General features: G+C 34.9%; 1 protein-coding gene across 6 annotated transcripts in view; it reads right to left on the bottom strand.

Annotated features, from left to right (window-relative positions):
• Nucleotides 1-1,777: 1,777 nt before the first annotated feature.
• Nucleotides 1,778-25,601, bottom strand: part of LOC109058307 (cell adhesion molecule 2-like) — a 223,023-nt gene continuing 199,199 nt past the window's right edge. Inside the window, exons 6-12 of one of the 6 annotated variants that reach the window (XM_042739161.1) lie at nt 24,112-24,273; nt 23,278-23,368; nt 20,895-21,073; nt 14,092-14,118; nt 3,952-4,074; nt 3,728-3,833; nt 1,779-3,240 (exon numbers count right to left, since the gene is read on the bottom strand). In XM_042739161.1, coding sequence (XP_042595095.1) covers nt 3,135-3,240; nt 3,728-3,833; nt 3,952-4,074; nt 14,092-14,118; nt 20,895-21,073; nt 23,278-23,368; nt 24,112-24,273 — 794 coding nt within the window. In that variant the 3' untranslated portion in view covers nt 1,779-3,134. Of the gene's footprint in view, nt 3,241-3,486; nt 3,834-3,951; nt 4,075-14,091; nt 14,119-20,894; nt 21,074-23,277; nt 23,369-24,111; nt 24,274-25,601 lie in introns of those variants that run through there. The other 5 variants (XM_042739165.1, XM_042739162.1, XM_042739163.1 and 2 more) reach the window with 5 other exon arrangements.

Consider the following 25,601-nt stretch of genomic DNA (forward strand, 5'->3'; position numbering starts at 1 on the left):
TTAGCGAATTAACTTGTTTCAAACTGTCCTTTGTAGCTTTGGGAAGTTTGATTCATTCTAGTGATTTGATTCATCCTAAATGGACCTCTCATATACAGTACAGGATGAAGCTTTGGAAAGTCAGGTTCATTCTAGTGAATCAGTTTGATTTAAACAGTTCTCTTATGTAGCTTTGGAAATCCTGATTCATTTATTCTTTCAGATGGTTTTTGTAATTGAACAGATTCTGAAAAGATTTAGAATTTTGGGTCCTTACATGGCATTTTATGTTGTTGTTGTTGTTTTGTTTTTTTACTGCAGTGAATATTTTTCAGGGTGGTTTTATGAATTAATATATATAATGATTTTTTCAATTAAAATATACCTTCATTATACAGTAAGATTCTTGTCAGAATGTCTATCAGTGTTGTTTTATTGTGTTCAGTTGTTACGTAGTAGAAAAATAAGTAAAAAAATATTAATTTTAGTTTGCTGATTAAAATTTGAATTTAAATGACTGGAATTATGATAACTTTGAACTAGATGTTTGAACCTCTTATTCAAATCCTCATAGTTACTGAGATATATGTGTATTGTCAACTAGCAACAACTTGTAACTAAACATCATGACCATCATGACCAATATTTTTAATATTATGGTGAATATTAGTAGTGTTAGCAATAGTAATACTGTTACTAAACATCATCAACAACTGCAATAGCTCATGTTCTTTTAATAATCAGTGAGGTTTTTGATTTACTACAACTCCAAACTTGTCCATACATGTAAAGACACATCTGAAAATAGATCAGTTTCCATTGTTGTGCTGTAAAGTCTATCTATTTTAATGGTTAATTCCATCAACTGAAGCTGGCTGCCCAGCATTAACTAACATTCAAACACAGCACACCATCTTTGAGAGCGCAGAGAAATATACTGGTTTTATGTAGGTTATTCTGTTAAGCCTCAGTCTAGATTTAAGTCTGAACACACTGCATTGCTCCTTCCCGATTTTTTGATCTCCTCAAATCCTTCCCTGTAATTTCTCTGCCAACTCGCACTATGGATTACGTAAAGCTGTCGCCATGGTGGCACAGTGGAAAGAAGGACATGATTTGAAAGTTTCAGAAGAAAGCCACTTAAAGTTGGAGACAATAAACAAAGCTTGAGAGAAGAAGAACCTCCACATACGCGTGCACTGAGAGCGTCCGGCTCTTGGGGGCAGCATGTAGCCATGAAATTCATATAGTATAAGCCCACTTCAGCATGTGTAAAAAAAATATTCCATTATTGCAAATCAAGGATCTGATTCAATCACATATTAAGCACCTACATACTATAATGCAAATAATTTGACTGCTTGTAATTTATATAAATAAATAATCATTTTTTATGTTAAATAAAAATATATTAATTATTGGTATATATTATATTTAATATAATATAATGTATAATTAATATACTATAATAATTTTATTTCAACATTATTTGCATATTCATTATTGCATTCAAATTAGTTATTGAATTATGAAGTATATGCCTTTTTATATTATTATTACAGCATATATATATATATATATATATATACATATATATATATATATATATATATATATATACATATATATATATATATATATATATATCTATACATATACACACACATATATATATATATATATATATATATATATATATATATATATATATAGAAACTGTAAATATTATAAATGTATGTGTGTGTGTTGTGTTTTATATGTATATATATATATATGTGTGTGTGTGTGTGTGTGTGTGTGTGTGTGTGTGTTTGTGTTTGTGACAGACTTATGTGTTTAATGAAGAAGGAAACACAAATCTTTGTTTGTGCATATTTTACTCAGTACTCTGAGTTTTGTTTCTTTTCTTACAGAGGCATAGTTTGAAAAAGTCGGATATTTAATGTAAAAGCAACCTCACACATTTTCCCATACAGCAAAAAACAAGAAAGCAAATCAAAAGCTCTTAGAAAAATGTCTTCGTTCTAGTTGATGTTATAAAGAATGAAATAAAGTATGAACACTGGAAACATGTTTCATAAAAACGTACATTGAAGGTTACGCTTCTCCAGAGCTTCAATGCGTGGTCGTATGTTCTGTTGCAAACACAAAGGCAATAATGGTGATTGTTGATCTGACCTTCTCATGAACAAATGATCCTATCTGTTCACAAGCTTAGTAAAAGCACTAATAGTAATGTATTGTGTTTGTCCATCAGATTTACCCAATAAATTAGTATTAATGGCATGTATCCATCGGGATGTACTTAGTATTGAGAGGCTAAAATGGAGTCGTTCACATGTAGCATAAAACAGAGCAATAAAGAAATCAAATTCAATTAAATAAACAGCTTAATAAATGCTGAAGTATACACATTATATACATTCCCTGGGTTGGGACAAAACAAACTAACGAACAAATATTTTCCTCACTAATATGAACTAAAAGTATGGGACACTTGAAATAGATATTTTGACATTTGTTTTCTCATATATATATATGTATATATATATATGGCATCCTATAGTTTAACAATATTCCACCAATCACTGTAGCAAAGTAATATACAGCAATATTAACAAGGGTCAGTCAGCGAATCGAAATGAAACATTGCCGAACTTCCATTCAAACGTCGAACAAATGGCCGTTTAGATCAATTCACAAAGCGAGAACAAAAATGCATTCACTCCAGTGATAAAAGACAAATTCAATTAGGCTCTTCTTTTCATCCTGAGACTGTCTAAACCAATGACATTTTACAATGACTTTGTGCTTACGTTTGATACATTTTCAGGGTTGAAATAAACGCTCTGGGGAGGGGGGAGGGGGGTATTAACAGTGCAAGAATATACAGACAGGTATGATGGAAATAGAAAATAATCTCACTTCTAATGGTTACACACCAATTCTCATTTGTGCTTCATCGAGTTCCTGCCATTTTCAATCTGCCGGCTTGTTTCGGGTGTCCGTGCATTACATAATTGTCCGTATCCCTTGGGCACATTCTTTATTACAGGGCGTACTTCAAAAGAATAAATAAATAAATAACAAAAACACCCACTTTCACAATGGAAAACAACAGACACGCACACAAAAACAAAGACAGTACATGATATTTACATTATACATCTCACGTATTCTTGTCTTAAAGCGTAATTATTGGCAAAGCCAAGGTTTTCCGACTTGAGATGAACCACATTTCTTGCCGCTCCCTGGTAATATCTGTAAAAAGGTATATAACAGGCACAGTGAGGGTGGTTGAGAAATCAGTATTCACTGGGAAATTAAATGAATAAACACAGCAACAAACATGACAAGCACATGTCTGTATATTTTGGCACTTGGCAAATCAAACGGGGGTCATTTTGGAAGGGTGGGATAGGTTTTTTTTGGCCTAAATGGACCTGGTGTTACAGTTACAAACTCAACTGATTTTTTTTTTTCGATGTATTTTTTTGTGTGTGTGTTTCTTTGTTTGTTTGTTTGTTTTTTTGGTCGATTAGGATTGGTTTAACCAAAGGCAACATTCTTTTGCAGCAGGTGGTGTGTCGAATTTGGCCTTAAAGAGGTTGGCGAAACGACTCCAGACAAACAGACAGAAAAGCCAGACCAGACTAGTGCTGTGAGGGACTATAACGCCTCCTCTGCTGGCTCGCAGTGTTGCCGTGAAAATACTGAACAGAAAAAACAGAGGTGCTAAATGAAGTACTCTTTCTTTTCCTCTGCATGTGCGTGGTTCCCCTCCGCATTGATGATGGCAGTGTCTGCGTCAGGGGCGTCCTCCGCTCCTTTGGCCTCATTGGTTAAGTATGTCCCTGTCCACACAGTCCCACATAGGTCACATAGACACATACGGTACAACAGTGGACATGTTGAAGCATTTTGCACACTATAGGTGAGGGGGCGAGAGGAGAGAGGGGAGGGAAGCCGTACCTTTGTGCCTGGCCAGATAACGGCCCAGGACGATGATGAAGCACAGCGTGATGAAGACCACGACGGCCACCACTCCTCCGATGAGCGCGTGGTCAGGGCCGGGCTGTGTCAGCGCGTTAGGATCTGGAGGAGGAGGAGAGCACGGTGTGAGAAGACTTTGGATTTGTGCTCTAAATACCAGCGGAGCAACTGCTATAATTAGCCAATTATAGGTCGGTGTGTTAATATAAGACGCGCAGACTCATTACTTCCCACAGTTCACTAAATACAGTGGTAAGCAACTCAGCTGGAGCAGGCAGTCATTTCATTTCTTTGTTGATACCACTCATGGTTTCACTGAGAAACAGCACAGCTTTGCTTATTTGAAACCATTGCTTTTATACAATTTACAAACCAAGGGCCAGATTTACTAAACAGGGTAAATTAGCGTTAGAAAGCAAATCCCTAAAAGGATCGAAGGGAAGGGAAAATTCTGTGGGTGATTTACTAACAATGCAAACATTAAAGAACACAGCCAGATCATTTCCATAATGACCCAAGAGCAGCACAAATTAACGTCTACTTTTAAGACATGGCGTTAAATAATGGCGCGAATACCAGTAACTTGACAAGCGCAAATATTGTGGGATTCATTTTAATACTCTCCTCCTATAAATTCTGTGCCTGAAAGAAAATCTCTTACAAATGCATATTCAATGAGGTCAGGCGCAAAAATAATTGTGTCCACGCCTTTTCAGCTCTAATTCTTCACTGCACGTGTAACTGAGGCCAGCGAGTAGGTGCTGTGCAGGTAAACCTCACTCCCCTGATCTCAAGAGACATAGTAGCGACTAACACTAGTGGCTGCAGTCATTTAGCCTCCTTGTTAGTGAGTCCGCCTCCCATGCCGGAGACCCGGGTTCGAGGCCCACTCGGAGCGAGGACGAGGTCTGGCAGTGAGGACCCGGGAGAGAGGGGTTACATTGGTGCCGTGACCCGGATGGGAGTGAGGTTTAGGGGGGTGAGTGTAACTGAGGCCAGCGAGTAAGTGCTGTGCAGGTAAACCTCACTCCCCTGATCTCAAGAGACGCGCTTTGAGGGTTTGAGGCCCACTCGGAGCGAGGACAAGGTGTGGCGGTGAGGACCCGGGAGAGAGGGGTTACACACGTCTTTAGTAAATCCTGGCAATACTATTTTAACGCCAAAAGACGATTTGCTGTTAGTAAATTGTCCCCAAGAATGTATGAACTGTATCCCAGAAATCATACTCTAGGCCACTCCATTTGTGCTACATAAGTTATATCTTAAATCATACACATTGGTGAGAAGTGATCAGACTTGTGATTTTTGTCTGCTGGACGATAAATCGGGAAAACAAAGGATATTGAGTCCAGAATATCATAAACCAGGTTTCTGTCTACATTTTTCATGAAAGCTGTAGAATATTGGATTTAAAATGCTGGCTGGAAAGACAAAGGTGCAAATGCAATTTCCAAAATGCACATTAAAAACATATTATTCGGTAAAAAGTTTATATTTTTACTGAATAAATTCCTAGGGCCAATTAAACATCTAGTATTAAGATGCGTTTTGGTCGATCAGACCACAAGTTGACACATTCCTGTTTATACCTAGTGTTTTAATCCATCTCTTTTTTTCCAATTTTGACCAATTAAATGAAGGGTCTATAGGTGGGTACATATATGAGCTTTTTCTGATCTTTTGATGTAATATTGCGAAATAAGCATGCGCTTATTGATAGCCAAACAATTATATGGCAAACGCTGTGGTTTTGTGTTAGAATCAGGAGAAAATTTTGCTTTTTTATTATTATTTTTTTTCACCTTTAAACCAAACTTACGATTTCAGTTTGCAATGTTTAAATCCTGTCTGGTTAGCGCACTTCAATAGCACATCCAGATGCGCTTCTAAAAAGTTGTGTGACTAAATAACCTTGTGAAAACTTGGATGATATGGTGAAATTGTAACATATCGTACGACTTTGATGTGCTATTTTTAGTATTCATGGTTAGGTTCGGATTTGGGTTGTTCGACTCAAGTTCTGCAATTGATTTTTTAAAATTTTGCCTTCTCTTTTTCTTTATGAGCATTTAGAGTGCATGCTTTAAACTATAAGTAATTCATTACATATAATAAAGGAATAGAAGTGCTGCTTTATTCGCAGGTTTTTTTTGTGCATATTCCATTTATTTATTTATTTATTTTGCAATTGAATGGAAATACAGCTACAGAGACTAGTAAGTTACCCACTACCAACCAAATAGATCACCCTAGCAACATCCTAAAAACCACCCAGACCATTTACCTTTATGGACGTTTTTTATGGAAATCTTTCACATTTTATTTAGACAGAATATACATCTAGTTTAAAACACAAGACAGCATAGGTTTTAATTTGTTTTTAAATACGTTTTAAAACATATTGCAGGTTATAGGTTAAACAATTCAGTACTTTATGGTTTTACTGCTGGTGCTTCATTTCTTACAATGACCTATAATGCCATTAGCGGTGCATCACTTAAAACCATTTTTCTAATCTTCTGAATCATAAGCTTTGGAAAAATCATTTAATACATTAATGTCACTGAAAAAGCTTTTAGAATGCATTTTCTGTAGCAACCGAATTTTCAGTGAATACTGTGTTGAGCATATATATATAAATACACACACACACACTTACATATATATGTGTGTGTGTGTGTGTGTGTGTGTGTTTTAAATTTTACTGCCATATGACATCCGCATGCAGTCAAATCGAGGAATTTCAAACCGGTGTTTATGCCATGCCAGATCACAGAAACATCCCCAGTAAGTCATGCTGCTTTGAGTTTTGGAGCCCAAGCAACATCAATTCAAAGCCAATGTTCTATACTGACTTTCAATAGGCAGCAGGAGGCAGGGGGATTTATCATTACAAACAAATGTTGAACAGCTACCAAAGACCTGTCATATCTCACACAGCCCTGCGAGGACCAAAGTGACTCAATCCTTGGCGATATACAACAAGTTTAAAAACGGCAGGGGTTGCGGCAGGCTGATTTGTCTCCTGGGTTTAACTCTGACTGAGCGAGCGCAGACTAGGGTGAATTCGGTCGCCTCTGAACTTCTACTGAATAAATCTCCACCTGGAGTTGTGAATCTTAAGCCCCCACTGTGGATAGCATAGTATGCTAGACAGCTAGTACTGCCACTACCTGCCTCAAATGTGTAGAAGGATTAGTTTACCCCAAAATTTAAATTTTTTCTTAGATGGAACATAAAATGTGAATATTCGATGAATATATTGGCCACTATTTTCCATATAATGAAAGTAAATGAGGACTGGGAATGAACGTTATGTTGTAATTCACTGAAAATTTGGTCCTTAACCAGATCAGTAAGATTAGCGAACAAATCATTCAGGACACGTTTACACGACAATGAAGGTTTTCTTTTGCGCTATTTTGTGTACAGATGACAACTCTGTCAAAACAATTCCTGTTCACACACATATACAAAAATGACCTAGAATGCTGTATGATGGCACTTTGTAAAGAAACACTGAATCTGTAATAATCACGACATCACCATTTTCACTAATTCACATTTTTGTAGTTCACACGGAGATGATAATGCTGCATTTTCAAAAAAAAAAAAAAAAAAAAAGAAGCTTTTTGAATTCTTCGGTCCTCATTCTTCTTCTTCTTCAAAAAAAAATCACCTTTTATATTAGAAAGAAAGTCATACATGTTTGGGAGAACATGGGGTGGACGGGATTTTCATTTTTGGGTGAACTATCCCTTTAACCTCGTTTGAATGGCACAGGACAAAATATTTTTTATTTGACCTGGAGCGATCGTGTCCTGACACAGCACCTTTGGCCCTACGTTGGGTGACATTTCAGTGCTTTTGTAAGGGTGTAAACTTTAACTATGTGTCTTTATTGCTCTTCGAACTTGCTCTCATTAGCTCATAGTGATGAATGGCTCTCGTTTCTGCTGCGCTTGGCAAAGTGACCCTGGGAGATGTGTAGAACAGGGACTTCTGCAGACCCATTTCTAACACATAAATGAACCCATTTAGTTCAATTAACATTGTGCTTTGTTTTGAGGCAAAATAAAGCCATGTGGAAATTGAGTTCAAAGAATGGTACACTTTATGGGAGGCTATTCAGAATGTAGTACAATAATCTTGACTTGATTTGCGAATTGCTATAATCCAGTCCAATTTGGACAGACTAAGGTATCTTGTACTGTATTTGCTGCCCAATTGCTAATATACAGTACACATATACAACACTATTTAAAATATAAAAAGTTCATACTTTATATAAAGCTAAAGTACGTTTTGTAAGTTGCTATGGATAAAAGTGTCTGATTAAATGCTTTACATTGCAAATCTAAATACATTTAAGCAAACTGTAATACTGGACAAAAATAATAGTAAAAGAGAAATTGTACATTGAAAGATGTTCAGAATAAAATCTGCGATGGATTATTTTATATAAAACCAACACTAAGTAGTAACATGGCATCACCGTCTGATATAATCACTACTACACACTAAAAATATCCTACTTCTATTTTGTCAGACACTCTATTTTAAAGATTGATTGGAATATCTAATGTTTAAGTGTCCATTTTTTATATCTATATCTACATCTTGCACTTTTATTTAATTTGGTGTGTTTGGCCAAAACATTGGGAATCATGAAGATGTGTACATTTATGAAACAATAAAACATTGATGTAGTGATTTTTATTATTTTTTATATTCAAATATTTTCACTATTTGGTTTGTTCAATTGAGCATATTTAGCTATTCTACTACTTTCAACAAATACTTATTGCTGAGGAAGGTTGCTTTAACTATAATGTTATTTTGAGTGAATAACTAGTCTATTTTCTATTTTCTTTTTTGCAGTTTAGTGCCCCCACAGTACTTAGGTTGTGGTACCCTATAATAAACATGGACATGGGCTACAAAATGGGCTTTAGCTTCCAAAAATAATAGCAGAAAAGCCATCATTGCTGCAGATGTCTTTCATTCTTTCATGAATATGCAGTTTGATAATATATTTCAATTTATGGACTGCATTAAGTGCTTCCAGCTCGAACTGAATGAGCTGTGTAGCGGTTACATGATTTCAAGCTGCTCTTCCAATCTCATTTTTCTCATTTAAATGAGCCCCAGGATTTTTTTTTTTAAATTTACAATTTAAAAAGATTATTTATTTTCTTGCAATATTGCTCTTTCTCATTTCGGCGTTGTAGTTGGCTGTTGCTTAGAAATGCAGAGTTTTGCATATCTCTTGATAATAAGGATATTGCCTGTTCATTATGGCATCTTGTGAATGAACAGTTTTAAAGCATGGGGGAAGAATAATGATGTTTGTCTTGTTGTGCAGTACATCGTCTTTAATTAAAGGCAGGATTCACAGTCTTAGCTTGTGTGTCTCCTTATTTATTCACATACACTGATCACTTTGATTATTTTCATGAAGGCCCTTTAATATTGATTTTCATGATTTTGTATGTGGGAATGTACTGTATTTGACCTTGGTTGTGTCAAGCTAGAAAATAAATGACTGCGTTTATTTCAGGAGCTTCCAATGATAGTTGAAATATATATATATATATATATATATATATATATATATATATATATATATATATATATATATATATATATATATATATATATATGTGTGTGTTTTTTACTAGTCTCACCTTAGCAACTATTGCTATCCACTGTTTTATCAGACTTTTGCTCATTTTAAAATTGATCAATGAATGTTCTATTTGTTTGGATTGTTGAGAATTTTAGAAAACAAATAAATAAATAAAATCAAAAATAAATAAATCCTAAATGTACAGTAAAACATTTTTCTGTGGCACTTAGAAAAGTGACAAAAGGTATCTAGAGATGATATTCTCTATTTTTTGTATTATTTTATTTTATTTTGTTAAATAAATGAAAATAACAAAATGCAACATAAAATATAATCATGCATAGTCCAAATATTAGAATATATACACTACACTACTATATAGTTTGTCAAGGTAAAATATAAAATATTTTTGAAAAATATTTTAAAGTACAAAATATCTTTGAAAGAAGTCTCTTATGTTCACCAAGGCTACATTTATGGAGTTTTGGACAGTGAAAGGCTTTTGTAGTTCACAGTAATATTAATACCAAATTTCTTATTTTAAAATACATTTTAAAAAAAAATAATAAACATTTTATCACTTTATAATAATTTTTTTCCCAAAAAATACATCATGTAATGTGAGTATCTGTAGCTAAGGGCAGCAGAGCATCAGCAAAGGGTCGAACAGACATGCCAGAATAGAAAACACTTTGATATCTCCAAATATATCTGATCACAGAGACAGCTGGCCAGCGGAGGTCAGAAGCATGTGTATCTCTCTGTTGATAGAGCAAAGACACACTTTACTCTTCTGGAAATGGAGCTTGTTTGTGGAAATAAATCAGTACTCAGTCAGTAGAAATTCCATTAGCAATCATTAGTCTCATTCAAGAATGGTGACATGTGGCCAAAGACGTATGTCATTTCACTTGAGCGTTAATGAATTCCATTAAGATATCGAATGTGAAAGGCCGGAGGCACAGAACGGATGTGTTTTATGACACATACATACCCAATCAGAATGTTTTAAATGAACATTTGCGTCAAAATAAATCACTGTGCAATTAATTACTGCTTGCTTTACAATTTGTGGCAAAGAATCTGTGAAATTGTACATATAAATGTCTGTGAAAATAATAAATCGAGGTCTATAGGCAGCGCTTTTCATTTGCATCATTGGAATGTTTCAGGTTCAAAACAAGTTAAGCTCTATTGACAGAATCTGTGACATGTTGTTGATTAACACAGAATAGTCTCTTTGTTTGGAAAAACAAGCATAAATTGTGTAATGCAAGACATTCTGGAGGGTATTTTGTTATTTTTATTACAGCAATACTTAATTATTTGATCAAAAAGCTTTAAATCAATCTTATAACTTTGAAAAGTAAATAAACTTCTATTATTAGTGTAGATTTCATTTTATTGTGCACTACTGGGCCACCGTACCATACACATATTTTGCAAAAGTTTCTGTGTTTACCCTCAAGTGACAGACCGGTAATAATTTTCTATGGCAATTAACATCTTGTCACATATAAATCTTCATTTGTTTTGAGCTGATAACGTTCCTCAACGTATGTACTGTGTTCTAAATACAGATGACACCTGAGATACTATCTTTACATGCTGTACATAATCGCTGTCATCTCCACACACTCATTTCGCAGCTCATGTTCACTGCACTCCCAGTGGAATATGGTGTGGGTGGCATAAAATATGATTAGGTTTTAAAAACAAATTACAGTTGCTAATTATTAAAAATCAATTCCCTCATGGCAGAGCAGGCTAAGGAAAACTGACCTAAGACAAATAGTTAGAACACATCGAGGTGGAACATTCAGCACAGAGACTGCAGTGAAAGAGACGATCAAGCTAAAAAAAATCAATGGTTCACAAAACAAAACAAAAACAGGACAGAAACTGCACATACAAAACAAAACATGTTTTCAAAAGGCATACCATGCATAGATTGATGACTTATAATATTAGGTTTTTATGTCAGCAATTCAACAGTCATTGCTGCCACTCGGTTCTAGTGAGCTAAACAGGAACTTGAAGCTTTGTGTTTATGCCTTTCAGATGGTCTACAAGGACACTGAGCTATCTTCTCGAAATTAGTCGTGATTCATTCGTTCATAATAAAGGAAAACAGAATGCACTACAAGAGGCAGACTTGGAAATAAAGTCCATTCTTTTTCCCACCAAATATGTTTTATCAGAAATTTTAAAGGAAAACACCACCGTTTTTCCATATTCCACTATGTTCTTTCCTCAACTTAGACGAGTTGATACGTACCTCTCCCGTCTCACTATGCTAGCATTTAGCGGATAAAAAATGATAACTATAATGTATTGCGGAAGAGCACTTTGCAGCACTTTGACCTCTTTTTATTTTGTGTCACCATACTTGTGTAACTACTCATGTAACCGTCTTTAAATAGGGAAAGCACGGGAGTGTTTGGTAGCTTCTAAATTCATTCCTTTTTGGATCCTAAGGAATGAATGGTGTTAAGCTAAATGCTAGCTTAATGGCGCCACGCTCTACAGTGATTGAGTACACGCACTGAGATGGGAGAGGTATGTATCAACTCATCTAAGTTGAGAGCAGAACATAGTGGAATATGGATAACGGTGACGTTTTCCTTTAAAGATTTTAATTAATTAATTAATTAATTAATTTTTTACTTTTGCTCAAATCTTTTCTGGGTCAGTGACATAATGAATTTAATGTACAGTTTTGTTGATGTTGTTTTTATATTTTACAATTTCTGAATTTCTTGAATTAATTTTGGTATCTTTGAAATGGTATAATGTCAAAAATGTCATGGTGGTATAACCATTCTGTAATGATACAATAATTAAGAAAGTAATATTGTTTTATTTTTTATTTTTATTTCTTTTAATGAAAAACAAGGTTAGCAGGCAAATGTCAACAGGCATAACCCTAAGAAAACGTAATAATTAATGTTTCAAAATAAATGCACATTTGAACATTAAGAAAGAACTAAATAAATAAAAAATTGTTATTTAAAATTATACATAAAAATATATGAAAAAGTCACAAAAAAATACAAAAAAAGTAAAAAAAAAAAATACAAAAAAATAAATAAAAAAAAGACAAATCATTTTAAGAATTTTATTGCTTCTTTTTTTCACTGTAGGTGTCAGAATAAATATATTAAGATTTACTTGGTTACACCACTTGACATTTGACACTGAAAAACAAAGAAAAAAGATTATATAAAAAAAAAATTATACAAAAAAAAATTTGTAAAAAAAAACAATTTTAATACTATACAATTCCAATTAAGGTATGAGAAAAATGATATTAACCCCTTAACTGTCACATAATTCATGAATGAAAACATTTTGTAACATGATATTGATGTGCCATTTTCATGGTAATGCAATGTCTGATTTTAAAAATGTTTTTTTTTGAATTTTGAGGTTAAGTTTTCAATTAATATATAATTTCTGATTATTTCTAAAGTGTGATCGAGAAAAAGGCAACGAATAAACTATTTTTTTTTTTTTTTTTTGACAAAGGTCAGAACTCCTGTTAGGATGTAGATTTTTGAGGGTGCGCACTCTCTGTCATAAATTAAACTATTACTTTTCCTTTTTAACAAAAAAAAAAAAAAAAAAAAAAAACATTGGTAAAATATCAATTTAGGAGTCTTAGACCTTTCCAGCGATAAATAGTTTGTCATGATTAGATTAGGATTTAATTGTAATATGGTGAAGTAAATTTAGGCGGGACGGGACGGTGACAGTTAAGAGGTTAAGGTTTACTTGGATACATCACTTGACATCTGAAAACTGAAAAAACACTAAACAAAAAATAAAAAAAAAATGAAACAAACACAAAAACAAAATAAAATTAAATAAAAAAAAAAAATATATTACTCCATAAAAAAAATAAAAAAAAATAAATAATATTGATTTTCCATTGTAGGTGTAAGAAAAATTATATTAAGATTTTCTTTGTTACACCACTTCACATTTGAGATTGGAAATGGTATATATATATATATATATATATATATATATATATATATATATATATATATATATATATATATATATATATATTTTTTTTTTTTAAATGCATAAAAAATGGCACAGATAAAAAAAAAAGTATATTTCTAAGAACATGTATTTTAAACATTAAAAAAAATCAGAGATCTATCCTTGTGCCATTGACCATTATATAATATAAACTGTATTTCTAACTCTTCCAGATTCTTCCTAACCATAATAAGATTCATTTCCTTTCACTGACGACAGTAAGTGGGCCAAAAGTCTAAGCATCCCTCATATGAATGACAGCACCATGGAGCACCATGACATTTCACAAAGATCAGCAGTGCTCCCATGCAAGGCAATGGCTCCCAGCTCATGCTATGGAGGAGGTTAATTGGCGTAACCCGTCCCACCACTCCACAAGCCACATTACAGCGCCCTGTCTCGCAATGATGATGTCAGCACTCCAGCAAAAAAATATTTACCTGTGGTTGTACCTGGGAAATCTTTAGCTGTTGCCATGGACGCAGACAGAAAGGGGCAGTAAGGGAAGACAAGGGTGAGGACATCACAAGGGGAGAGAAGAAAAAAAAACTGGCCACAAAACTCAAAACCATTAATGAAGACACCAAGTGACTGCATTAACCTGCAGTCAGAATGATGGAACATGAATGACTGGGAAGACATGATGGTTTCAAGTACAAATTCAGTGTACAAACATACACATCCTGCAAAACACATCCATTTGGACATATTGAGAACTATACATCCACGCTAATCTCCGATGTCTGCTATGTCCCGCTGCACTGCTCTGTAATGATGCTACTTATCATGTAAATCGCTCCGTATTTCAAACCAGTGAAGCTGAAGATATTTTTACTATATTAATGCCAGTTTAGTCATTTGAGTTACTAGCCTCTTTATCTTATGCAGATTGAGAGAACCAGCATGACAAATTGGGACATTGGGTCTCATTCACTGTGCGTACTTGAAATTTTGTGAGTGAAATCTGCATATGAACGTTTTCACAAACAAATCATGATTCATCAATAATTTTGTACTCAAATTTATTCTGAATTTATGAAAAGTTTTTTATTTTGTACAATTGTATTACTTTTTTTGGAAGAAAAAAATATTGTCAAAGAAATAAATATATAAATAAATAAATAATGATTGTCAATTTTGTATGAAAAAAAAAAAAGATTTACTTGGTCACACCACTTGACATTCGATGTTGAAAATGACCTAAATGTTTTTAAACTGACATAAATTTTCACAAAATACTTTATTTATTTATTTTTTATTTTTATTACTTGTTTGCAATGATGATGATGATGATGATGATGATGATGATAATTGTATATTTTAGGTGTAAGAATAAATTATATTATTATTTCCTTGGTTATACCATTTGACCAAAAATGCCTATTTTTTACACAATTTTATTACTTGCTTTTCCTAACTAACTAACTAACTAACTAACTAACTAACTAACTAAATCTTGTCCATTGTACATGTAAGAAAATTATTTTCTTGGTTACACCACTTGACACTTTCATTTTGCACAATTTTATTAATTGAATATATAACTAAATATACACAAATTTTTTAAAGGTACACTATGTCACTGTTGCTTGTCCCCATGTGCTTGTTTGTCCACACTGGAGTATTACATCTGCCCTTCGATTTACTGAAACAGAGCAGATGTCTGATTAGAAATGCCTTTTATCTCTCACCTCTTCCACAGCCTGACAACCAGAATTTCATCTGTGGCTAGCTTTTTTCCCCTCAACACAAGAACCAAAAACCTTTTAGTCCAATTTGTACAATGAGGAAAAAAAGTATGTCTGATGTAAAAAGGTGGATATGACGTGAAGTGGCAGCGAGAGAGATGGAGAAAGACAGAGATGGGAAGATCAACATTCGTGCTGTAGTTCAAACACAGCATGACTGTTCCCGCCTCATTTCTGCTGCGGGCTGAGTGTGTTTCCCGGAGGGTCTCACGAAACCTGTCAAGAGCATCTCTAGGCCACGTTTCACTTCAAATTCAAACTATATACAAAACTACATTTTGATTAAAGAAAATTAAGACTGTTTTTAGTGTTGTTAAAGGGGATTTTGCCGATAATAGTACTACAAGCTACTAGCATTGAGGTTTAGGATTTTTTTTTTTTTTTTAGTTTTTTTTATCTATCTATCTATCTATCTATCTATCTATCTATCTATCTATCTATCTATCTATCTAATCTCCGTCCTCTGATTTGATCCAAACTGTAATGTTTCTCATTATATATATATATATATATATATATATATATATATATATATAATATATATAAATAATAATGTCATTTATTTTTGAGATGGCAAAGCTGAATTTTCAGCAGCCATTAATCTATTTTGTTGTTCAAGAATATAATTTCATTATATTCAGGGGTCTTTGTTGAATAAATGTTTCAAAAGAACAATTCATAACAATTATGTTAAATATTTTTTAACATTATTTTTTTGTAACATTATAAATGTCTTTACTGTCAGTTTACTCCAGTTTGATGTTCAAGAAACATTTATAATAATTGTTGTTTTTTTTAATTATGAATTTTGAAAACAGTTGTTTGTAATATATATTAATAATATAATATAATATAATATAATATAATATAATATAATATAATATAAATATAATATAATATAATATAATATAATATAATATAATATAATATAATACAATATTATATATTATTCATGATTCTTTGTTGAATAAATATTTCAAAAGAACAAAATATACTGAAAACATTTTTGAACATATTTGTTAAATATTTTGTACAATTATAAAAGTCTTTACTGGCACTGTTGACCAAATTAACGCATCCTTGCTGAATTAAAATTTTAATTTCTTTTAAAAGATCTTGATCCCAAAATTTTGTACAGTGGTGTATATTCATGTTGTTACCTTTTGGTGCACTTCAGGTACGGAAAATGTGCAGATAATATTTAAATGTATTTATGCAGATTATATTTTTTTTGTGAAGCAAAAATATTATATTTATTTTGCATTTTGATTTTTCTTCTTGTAGAAACGCACTATATTTAGTTTCTTTTCTTTTTCTTTTTTTTCTTACATCATAAGAAAAATAGAAAAAATAATAGAAAAATTCTAAAGGTAGCCTCATTTTGGGACACATTCTATGAATTCTATCTTTTAAACATTTTTTAGGGTGAAACATGACCTGGATATGTTTTCGTGCAGTACACCCATCGGCCCTGTTTTACATATCACCTTGCCCAAAACAGCTTTATTTACATGTTTATTTTCTGTTTTTCTTGTTGGTCAAGGCTCCTCTTTTGGTTCCCTAATGCTTAATGCTTAACTTCTAGATCAGAAACGTGTTTGCTCATTTCCTCTGCTTGGACTTCAAACACAAGCTGTTTTGATCAGTCTCTGCCTCCCGCGCCCTTTCTTTACTCTTCTCTAAAACTGATTACCAATACATAATTAGCTATTTTAAATAAGACCTAAGACTGGAGAGGAGGAAAAGTTAAAAGAAGCATAAATACAACTCAGCATTTTCAAGCTATTTGGCAAGGATTTTGTTTAGGGTCAAAATGCCTCACAAGTGCCTCTGGAAGCATTTCATCTCCGGCAGCAGGGCGTGCTTCTGAAAAGACGTCAATTTTATGGATGTTTGCACGCTTTTCCGAGCAAGTAAACGAAACTCTTTTTCATCTGTTCTCATGGTTTTAATTGAAAGGGGTTTGGGAGTGAACACATGCTGATTATAGGAAGCAAGCAATAAATATTTTACAGTTCCAAGCATGCGCCGGATTAATCCCACGAGACGTAAATGCTGATGCTCATTTAAAAGTCAGAGGAGAACCCGGGGCTCGCAGAAGCCAGAAGGAGTCTCGTCTACTCAGACCTACTGCTGGGTACAATTAGACTATACATTACACCTGCAGGAGAGATGTCACAGGTCTCTCAGCAGCTCAATAACACTCACATAGGAGCGTGCAGACCAATACATGGATTTTCCCATCCAGCGGAGCAATAGGATTGGCTATGGATGCTGCTGTTTTCTATATCATGCTTGTCTTTCTGCAAACTCTCTGCGGTTGCAGGCTTGATTTCTGAGGTTTCGCTTTTGTCTTTATGGGCTTTTTTGACTTTGATTTGTACAATAGCAGAGTGAAGAGAGTGGAAAGTAAGGGAGAACCCTGTGAGTGCATGGCTCTATGTGTTATATTGTTACTACCCACGCCAGCACAGCTCTAATGAATACAATATATAGCTACCCATATATAGCAGTCTCCAGTGACTACAATATATATATATATATATATATATATATATATATATATATATATTGTAGTCACTGGAGACTGTAAATATATATATATATATATGTGTTGCCTTCTTGAGCATCAGCACAATATATATATATATATATATATATACAGTTATGCTCATAAGTTTTCATACCCCCCAGCTATTAATGCATTGTGTTGCCTTCTTGAGCATCAGTACATGTTTTAACCTTATATAATAGTTCCTCAGTTGTCCTCCATGTGAAAATCATCTCAAAATCATACGGTCACTGTTGAAAAGGGCTCAAATAGGAATGTGCAGGAACTGGAGGATTTTTCCAATATTATGAAGCTGCAGACTCAGAGCCTGCTGCATCTACAGTCCCGCACCTCAGTCCCGAATTCTCAGTCCCCTCGTTTTTCGAGATCGATACACAACGATATCTCATGACCGATTCATACGTATTTTACGAGGTGGCTAATTCGTACAAATTTGTACGACCTCACTCAAATATGATTTTATACGATTTGTCTAAACCCCTGTGTCGGTTAGGTTTAGGGGCGGGGTTGGGTGTAGGTCATTCGTACAAATTCATACGAATTGTGCAACTCGTAAAATACGTACGATTTGGCAAAAATCGTATGAATTTGTACGAGTGTGGTCATACGAATTCGTACGAATTAGCCACCTCCTAAAATATGTATGAATTGCCATGAGATCGGGTTACAAGGGGTCTGAGAATGCGGGACTCTGGGTGCGGGACTGTAGATGCAGCAGGCTCCGAGTCTGCAGCTTCATACTACTCGATTTTTCTTAAGAACAGCAGGCAGTTGCACTGCTCAGGACCAACAAGGGACTTATGAACAACTATCACAAAACAGTTGTGGATCATCCAGGAAACAACACAACATATTAAGACTCAAGGGTATATATATATATATATATATATATAGAGAGAGAGAGAGAGAGAGAGAGAGAGAGAGAGAGAGAGAGAGAGAGAGAGAGAGCTACAAAGGGAATGTTGAAGCCAGCAGGCTGCTTGTTTTTCAAATTATAATGTTTAACAGTGGAATTTGTGGTAAATTTCAAATCCTTTTTTTTTTAAATCTAAGTTTGTATTGTTATGATTCACCGCTTTGGTTTGGGTCACAGCTTATAATGCATTAATGAACACTTTTTTTTTTTTTTTCTTTGGATAAATTTGTGGAGAAATACTTCTGGAACTAATGACACGCCTATTAACATATTGACTGTTTATTAGTACTTATAAAGCACATATTCTGTATGACCATATTCTACATCCCTAATTTAATTAACAACTACCTTATCAATTATTCAGAAGCAGCAACCTAAGAGTTTATTGGGGCAAAAGTCGTAGTTAATGGTTTGTTAATAGCGAGAATTGGACCACACACACTATTATCATACTTTTTTGTTTATTTATTTAAATGCACATATAAATCACGATTACTGTTACTAGTATTAACTATTACTAGCACAGTTACTGTGAAAAGTGTAAACACTGTAGTACTATCAAAGCATTGACATGTTTTTAGAGCATCCTCAGAAGCCCAGCATACTGTAGTAGCATTGGCTCGAACCGATGGGGTGAGTTTGTGGGTGGGGCTTACTGTTGGTTCAACCAATGGCAGTTGGAGTGGAGGTGTAATAGTATATATAATAGTTAAGTTGAATCAGAATCGGAATCATTAAATTCCTTATGATACCCATTTCTAAGAATAAAACACGAAAAACAAAACTGAGTAATGTTACACATCACAGCCCAATTTGCCATCCCACTGAATATATTACTAACATAACACAATTTGCTATCCTACTTTGTATTTTTTGCCTTTCCTAAACACCAGACATTCCCATTTCTATCTGTCCTCTGCAAAATAAAGTGTACCTACCAGCAGACACATTAATAAACGGGAATTAAAATGGTAACTGGAGATGAATAGGGAGTGCGTGATTTCAGCTGACATTTATTGCCACTTGGCAGTCGTACCATTAGCAAATTAGGTTCATTCGAGAGCGGAGTTGGACAACTCATCCTGAAAGGAAGGGCTTAATAAATATCACTCGGGTGAAGTCAGACATCTAGATGAATTAGAAGGTAATGAGTCATGTGAATGAGATTCTCCCTCTCTTTTTTCTCTCTACACCTGTCTGTCACTCGCTTCCTCTCATCTCTTTAACCTGAGGGTCGAGGTTTGATTGGTTAGTTTTTGCTATAGTAATTATTGCAATAAAAAGTGTTAATTTCAGGCAAAGACTATTGAAAAGTAGTTAGCATGTCGCTAATATATTGTTATGCTAACAGATAACTTTCTGTAACCTGATTCATTTGAAGAGCTTCTGCACTATTTTGTGTGTCTGTTTGTCTTGTTAATGTTTCCAAATAAATCTGGGGTAATGGAAAGACATGGAGAGCAGTGGGCTCGACTTTCAAAAGGCATCCATCCATAAAGGCCCCTCCTGTTGAGACAAATCCCACGTCTTTGTTTTTAGTACGACAAATGTGTACCTTCCAAATGATTTCTCTCAAAGATTGCTGTTTGGGCCTATTAAAAAGCAATGCTACAAATCTGTCTCTGTCCCAAGCGCTCTGTATCTTCCTTCCAATTTTAGCTTGACAAATGTTATCTGCATTAGCAGTGGACCCTTAATTGCGTGTTCTTCTCTTGCTTTACTTCCTGTTTTGGAGAACCAACTTATCATTTCTGGCTCCGTCTCACTTTGGTGGCAAATACTGCAGCCACCAGCAGTTTCTGCTGTATACCCTCAAACACACAAAACCCCTGGTAAACTAGGCCATGAGGAGTTTACTGAGTGCGTATGTGTGTTTTAATGCGGATTACGATGGATATTAACAAACTTTCACAAATAAAATAAATAATGAGAACACATGAGAATATAAATAAATAAAGTCATGGATTTATTGCCCTCCAGAGGTTATGATGACCCAGAAGTACTTACCGTACACATACAGTGTAAATTCATCCCTGTTGGTGCCGAGGTGGTTGCTGGCCTCACAGCGGTATGTGCCGTTGTCTGTTTTGTTTAGTGTGGTTATGATTAGATCTCTACCCTCCACAATCATTCGTTCAACATCAGGAAGCTCACCTCCATCTTTTGTCCAAAAAACTGGCTCAGGCCTGAAAATGAAAGAGTAATATAGCTTGAGGCCTCAGAAAATTCAAAAACTCTGAAAACACTGGTATATATACATAAGAAGGTTCACAAACCTGTGATTTCTAAGAATAGAAGTGTAATTTAATTTCATTTTACTGGGTCATTTTAAGTTTTATTTTGTGTTCATACATGCTACTGCAAGAAACTATAGAATTTAACAAAGGATACACACATTCCCAAAACTGCAAGGAAGCTGTTATATTAGTAAAATATTATATTAAAATATTGCAATTGGCATGCAGTGCCAGAAAACATCTCGGGTTACGCATGTAACCTTGTTTCCCCAAGAGGGAATGAGACGCTGTACCCCCTAGGGGGCACATTGGGGAATGCAGCCTGCATGACCGGTGTAAGAAGCACGTGTGAAACAACGGCAATCTATTAGCCAACCTGGCCCATGACGTCATAGGCGGGATGCCCGGTGTTCTGTCGATTTGTCCTACCCTTTCAGATTTTCCTACCTCCCATTAAAACAGTGGGTAGTACAATTCGACAACGAAAAATGCTGCCGATAAAATTATGGTTCATAAACATCTACACATACCATAACCCTAAACCTACCCTTACAGTAATGCAAATACAGTAATGTGTTATATTCGCATTTGAAGCAAGAAGGGATACATTTACAGGAAATCAGCAATAAATAATTTTTTCTACATATTAGATTGTGTTTTATAAAAGTCTATACCTACCCCAACCCTAAACCTACCCTTACAGTAATGCAAATACATTAAATATAGTTGTTTTTAATGAGAAAAAGGACGCGATATTGCTGTGCGCATGCGCAGATAACCCTGGTAGGAAAATCTGACGTGTAGGATAAAATATCAGGACAACGGAAGTATAAAAGGGCACCTGCTAAATCCACTTTAGCTGTCTGAAGGAGAAGTAGACAGGCAGGCCAAATGCATGGCAAGGGGGCGCAGCGTTGAGTTCCCTAGAAGGGGAACGTCTCGGGTTACGCATGTAACCATGGTTCCCTGAGAGGGAACGAGACGCTGACGAGACATCATGACACATCACAATAAGCGCGTATCTCTAAACGTGAGTGCTCTTCGCCGAGACAAATGTAAAAGCAGAACATGCCCTCGAGTGTTAGAATTCAAACACAGAGGAACACATTCCCTAAGGTGCTGCTCAACTCAAGCACTATCCGCGGGATCCAATAACCCAAAAAGGGCATCTCAACCCTGCAAATCCCATGATCCGAGTCTCCGCCATGCCTCAGCAACAGAGGGACCTGAACTGCGAGACTCAAACGCTTGTCACTCATCTCTCGAGAAGAGGGACAAATGCGAATGGAGCTTCTCATTGGATAACACACAATGAGCGCGTTCAGAGCCCTCGAGCACTGAACATGCAAGCTCCTGACCAAAACAGATGCCAGATAGGTCGTGCATGTCCTCAAGTGCCAGAAACCTCTGGAACGGAGGCACACACTTCCACACTGCTCACCTGCCATGGTCTCTCACACGCACTTCAAACTGATGGCTCCTGAAGACAGCAAAGAGTGGAGGACATATTCAGCAGGTTCCCATTTATACTTCCGGGCATCCCACCTATGACATCATGGGACAGCTGGGCCAATAGATTGGCGTTGTTTCACATGTGCTTCAGACACCAATCATGCAGGCTGCATTCCCAAAGTTGAGTTCCCTAGAAGGGGAACGGGCAGTGTCCGCTGGTTTATTAAGATTTTTTTACTATATATTTCTTAGTTTTAGTACGTGAAAAAATTCTGAAAACAAGGTTCTCTGAATACAACAACACATCTAATATAAATGCCCCCTGTTGTACTTCCATTGAAAATATATGAAAAAAATATTTTGGTTGAACCTAATCCTTTAATCTGTTTAGGGAATAGGTTTAGTAGGCTGGTGGCAGAAAATGTCTCATTTTGTTATCATTTCTGCTCAAGGAACTTTTTACGGTTTTGTCCTCTACCTCTGGAAGGTCACTCTAGAAGAGTTACAACTGTCTCTAGACGATTATATGACTCACTAAATCTCTCCCAAATATCACAATCTGATTTAGTTTTATTGCTTTTTGTTCTCAGCATGCAGATAAGGGCCGCCTTGAGACGTGATGATTCTGCAAGTTCAACTTCATAAGACAAACCATATTCAAACAATGTTCACGTAGGTGATTAAAAGAAAGCTGCACTCACAATGGGTTGCCTTTGGATACGCACTCCAGTTTGAAGTATTGTCCTTCCTGAGGTACTATTACTGAGCGCACAATCTGTACCTGAGGAGGATCTGGATTGAGAACAAAAAAATAGAACAAAACACAAAATAAAACAAAAATCATAAAAGCAAACCAAAGACACAAACAAAACACAGAAAAAAGTAAAACACAAACAAACAAACCAAACAGCACAAAATAAAACAAAAGGCAAAACAAAACAACCACAACATAACAAAAATACAACAAAACACAAAATAAAACAAAACAAAAAAGTAAAACATATCCAAAACACAAAATAAAACAAAACACAAAACAACCAAAGTAAAACAAAAACACAAAATTAAAACAAAATGTCAAACAAAAACAATTAATCAGAAACATCCAAAGCAAAACAATAACATAAAATGACCAAAACATAAAAACAAAACAAAATAAAACATAAAACACAACGCAAAATAAAAACACAAAACAACCAAAACACACAATGTAAAAATGTATGAGGAAAAGGGATCTTTATTGTAAATATTATATCCACATAGAATGAAACATTGTAAACTACTAGCATTTGTATCACACCACCACTACTTTTTGGACAAAAATAGCATGTTAATATAAATGTTTCACTTTTTTGAAAAATTGTAACAGCTACTGTTACACTACTGCAAAACATTACTAAAATGTGGTTACTGTACACACAACACTGTCTCTGCTGCTCTTTAAACTGGTGCTGGCAGACATCCTGTTTCAGCTAATCTGAGAGCAGTTTCTGTCAAACTAAAGTCAGGAGGGAAACTGATCCAAAAATATGACTCACAGTGGACCTCCAGCACTTCTGTAACTTGGTGCGGCAAGGAGCCTAGAGCTATGTGCTCCACCACGCAGGTGTACGCTGCTCCATCGTCTGTCCTGTCCACCTTGAGGTGTATGGTGCTCCTGACCGTGAATGACCTGCCAGTGGCGTTTATCTCCTTCTGACCTGCCAGAACACAGTCACAAGAAAACCTATCAGGCTAATGTTACACATACAGTACTGTACATAGTATGTTTAATTTATTATATCATGCATTATGATTAATAAGTGTTCTGTGGTACTCAAGATATTCTCAAGATATATATATATATATAGCATGTTTCACTGTTTTTTTTTTTTTTTTTTCTTTTTTCTTTTTTTTTTTTTTTTCAGGAGCACCTCAGCAGATGAGGGCAGAGGGGCAGTGGCTCTAGCCACTGGGCCACCCCCCATGTGGACTGCCCTAGATTCAGGAACTCAATCAAGGACACTTATTCCACTGCTAAATAAGTTTCTTGAACTAATCGGTTGAGTGAATAATTCAATCATTTACTACTAATTTTTCCACAATTACAACAACATGAAATTCTTCTGTTTGCAGAAAAGTTTTTGTTTGCAATCACACAGACAAAGAACAACAATCCACCAACAGAAAATATCCTAATATCCTATACAGCTCAAACATAGTCCCTTTCGGCCTGGAATTTATTGGAAAGCCTGTGGAAATGTGAAGATCAAAACATAATTTAAAGCTTGTAAGGAATCCTTATAACGTCTGTGAGAGGAACAGCACAGAAAGTGATAGAGAATCAGTAACCAGAGACAATAGCAGTTAGAGCCATGTCTGCGTACTGTGAAAGCCCTGGATCAGCGGCATCATGAATGGCTAAGTAAAACATCACCCTGAAGGATTGCCTCCAGCAAACATCTCACTACACATATACATGCATGACCTGCCCAGATAAAACATGGGAGTACAAAACATCAACATAACACTAAAGAAAAATACAAAAGTGCAAAGGCTTTTGCTTTTTTATGTCATCCAAATATCATCTTTGTTGTCTATTCAAAACATCAATAGAGCACTGAAGAAACACACTAAAATGACAAACCCATTTTACTTCTATAATATGCTCAACTGCTAAAGCATTGCGCCGGGAACACAAAGGTTGCGGGTTCAATTCCCAGGGAACACTAGTATTAATAAAAATGCATTTCCTGAATGTGCTGTAAGTCACTTTGGATTTAGCACCTGTCACATGTAACATAATGTATTTCTGAGTGAAACAGGATGATGTGAGCCGAAAAGAAAAGTCATTTTAGAGGTGAAGCAAACTATTACCTTTTGATACAAAGATATGTTTTGCTTGGAAATAATGCGCTTCTTGTATTTACCCACAGTAAGACTAGAACTAAGGAAGTCAATTGTTTTCATTCTTTTTTTTTTATAATAAATTAATTACATCATATGATGATTAATTGACTGATTATGTCAATATTAGCTGAAAAGCCAA

The sequence above is a fragment of the Cyprinus carpio genome, chromosome B15 (genome assembly GCF_018340385.1).
Source record: "Cyprinus carpio isolate SPL01 chromosome B15, ASM1834038v1, whole genome shotgun sequence".
In the NCBI taxonomy this organism is placed as follows: domain Eukaryota; kingdom Metazoa; phylum Chordata; class Actinopteri; order Cypriniformes; family Cyprinidae; genus Cyprinus; species Cyprinus carpio.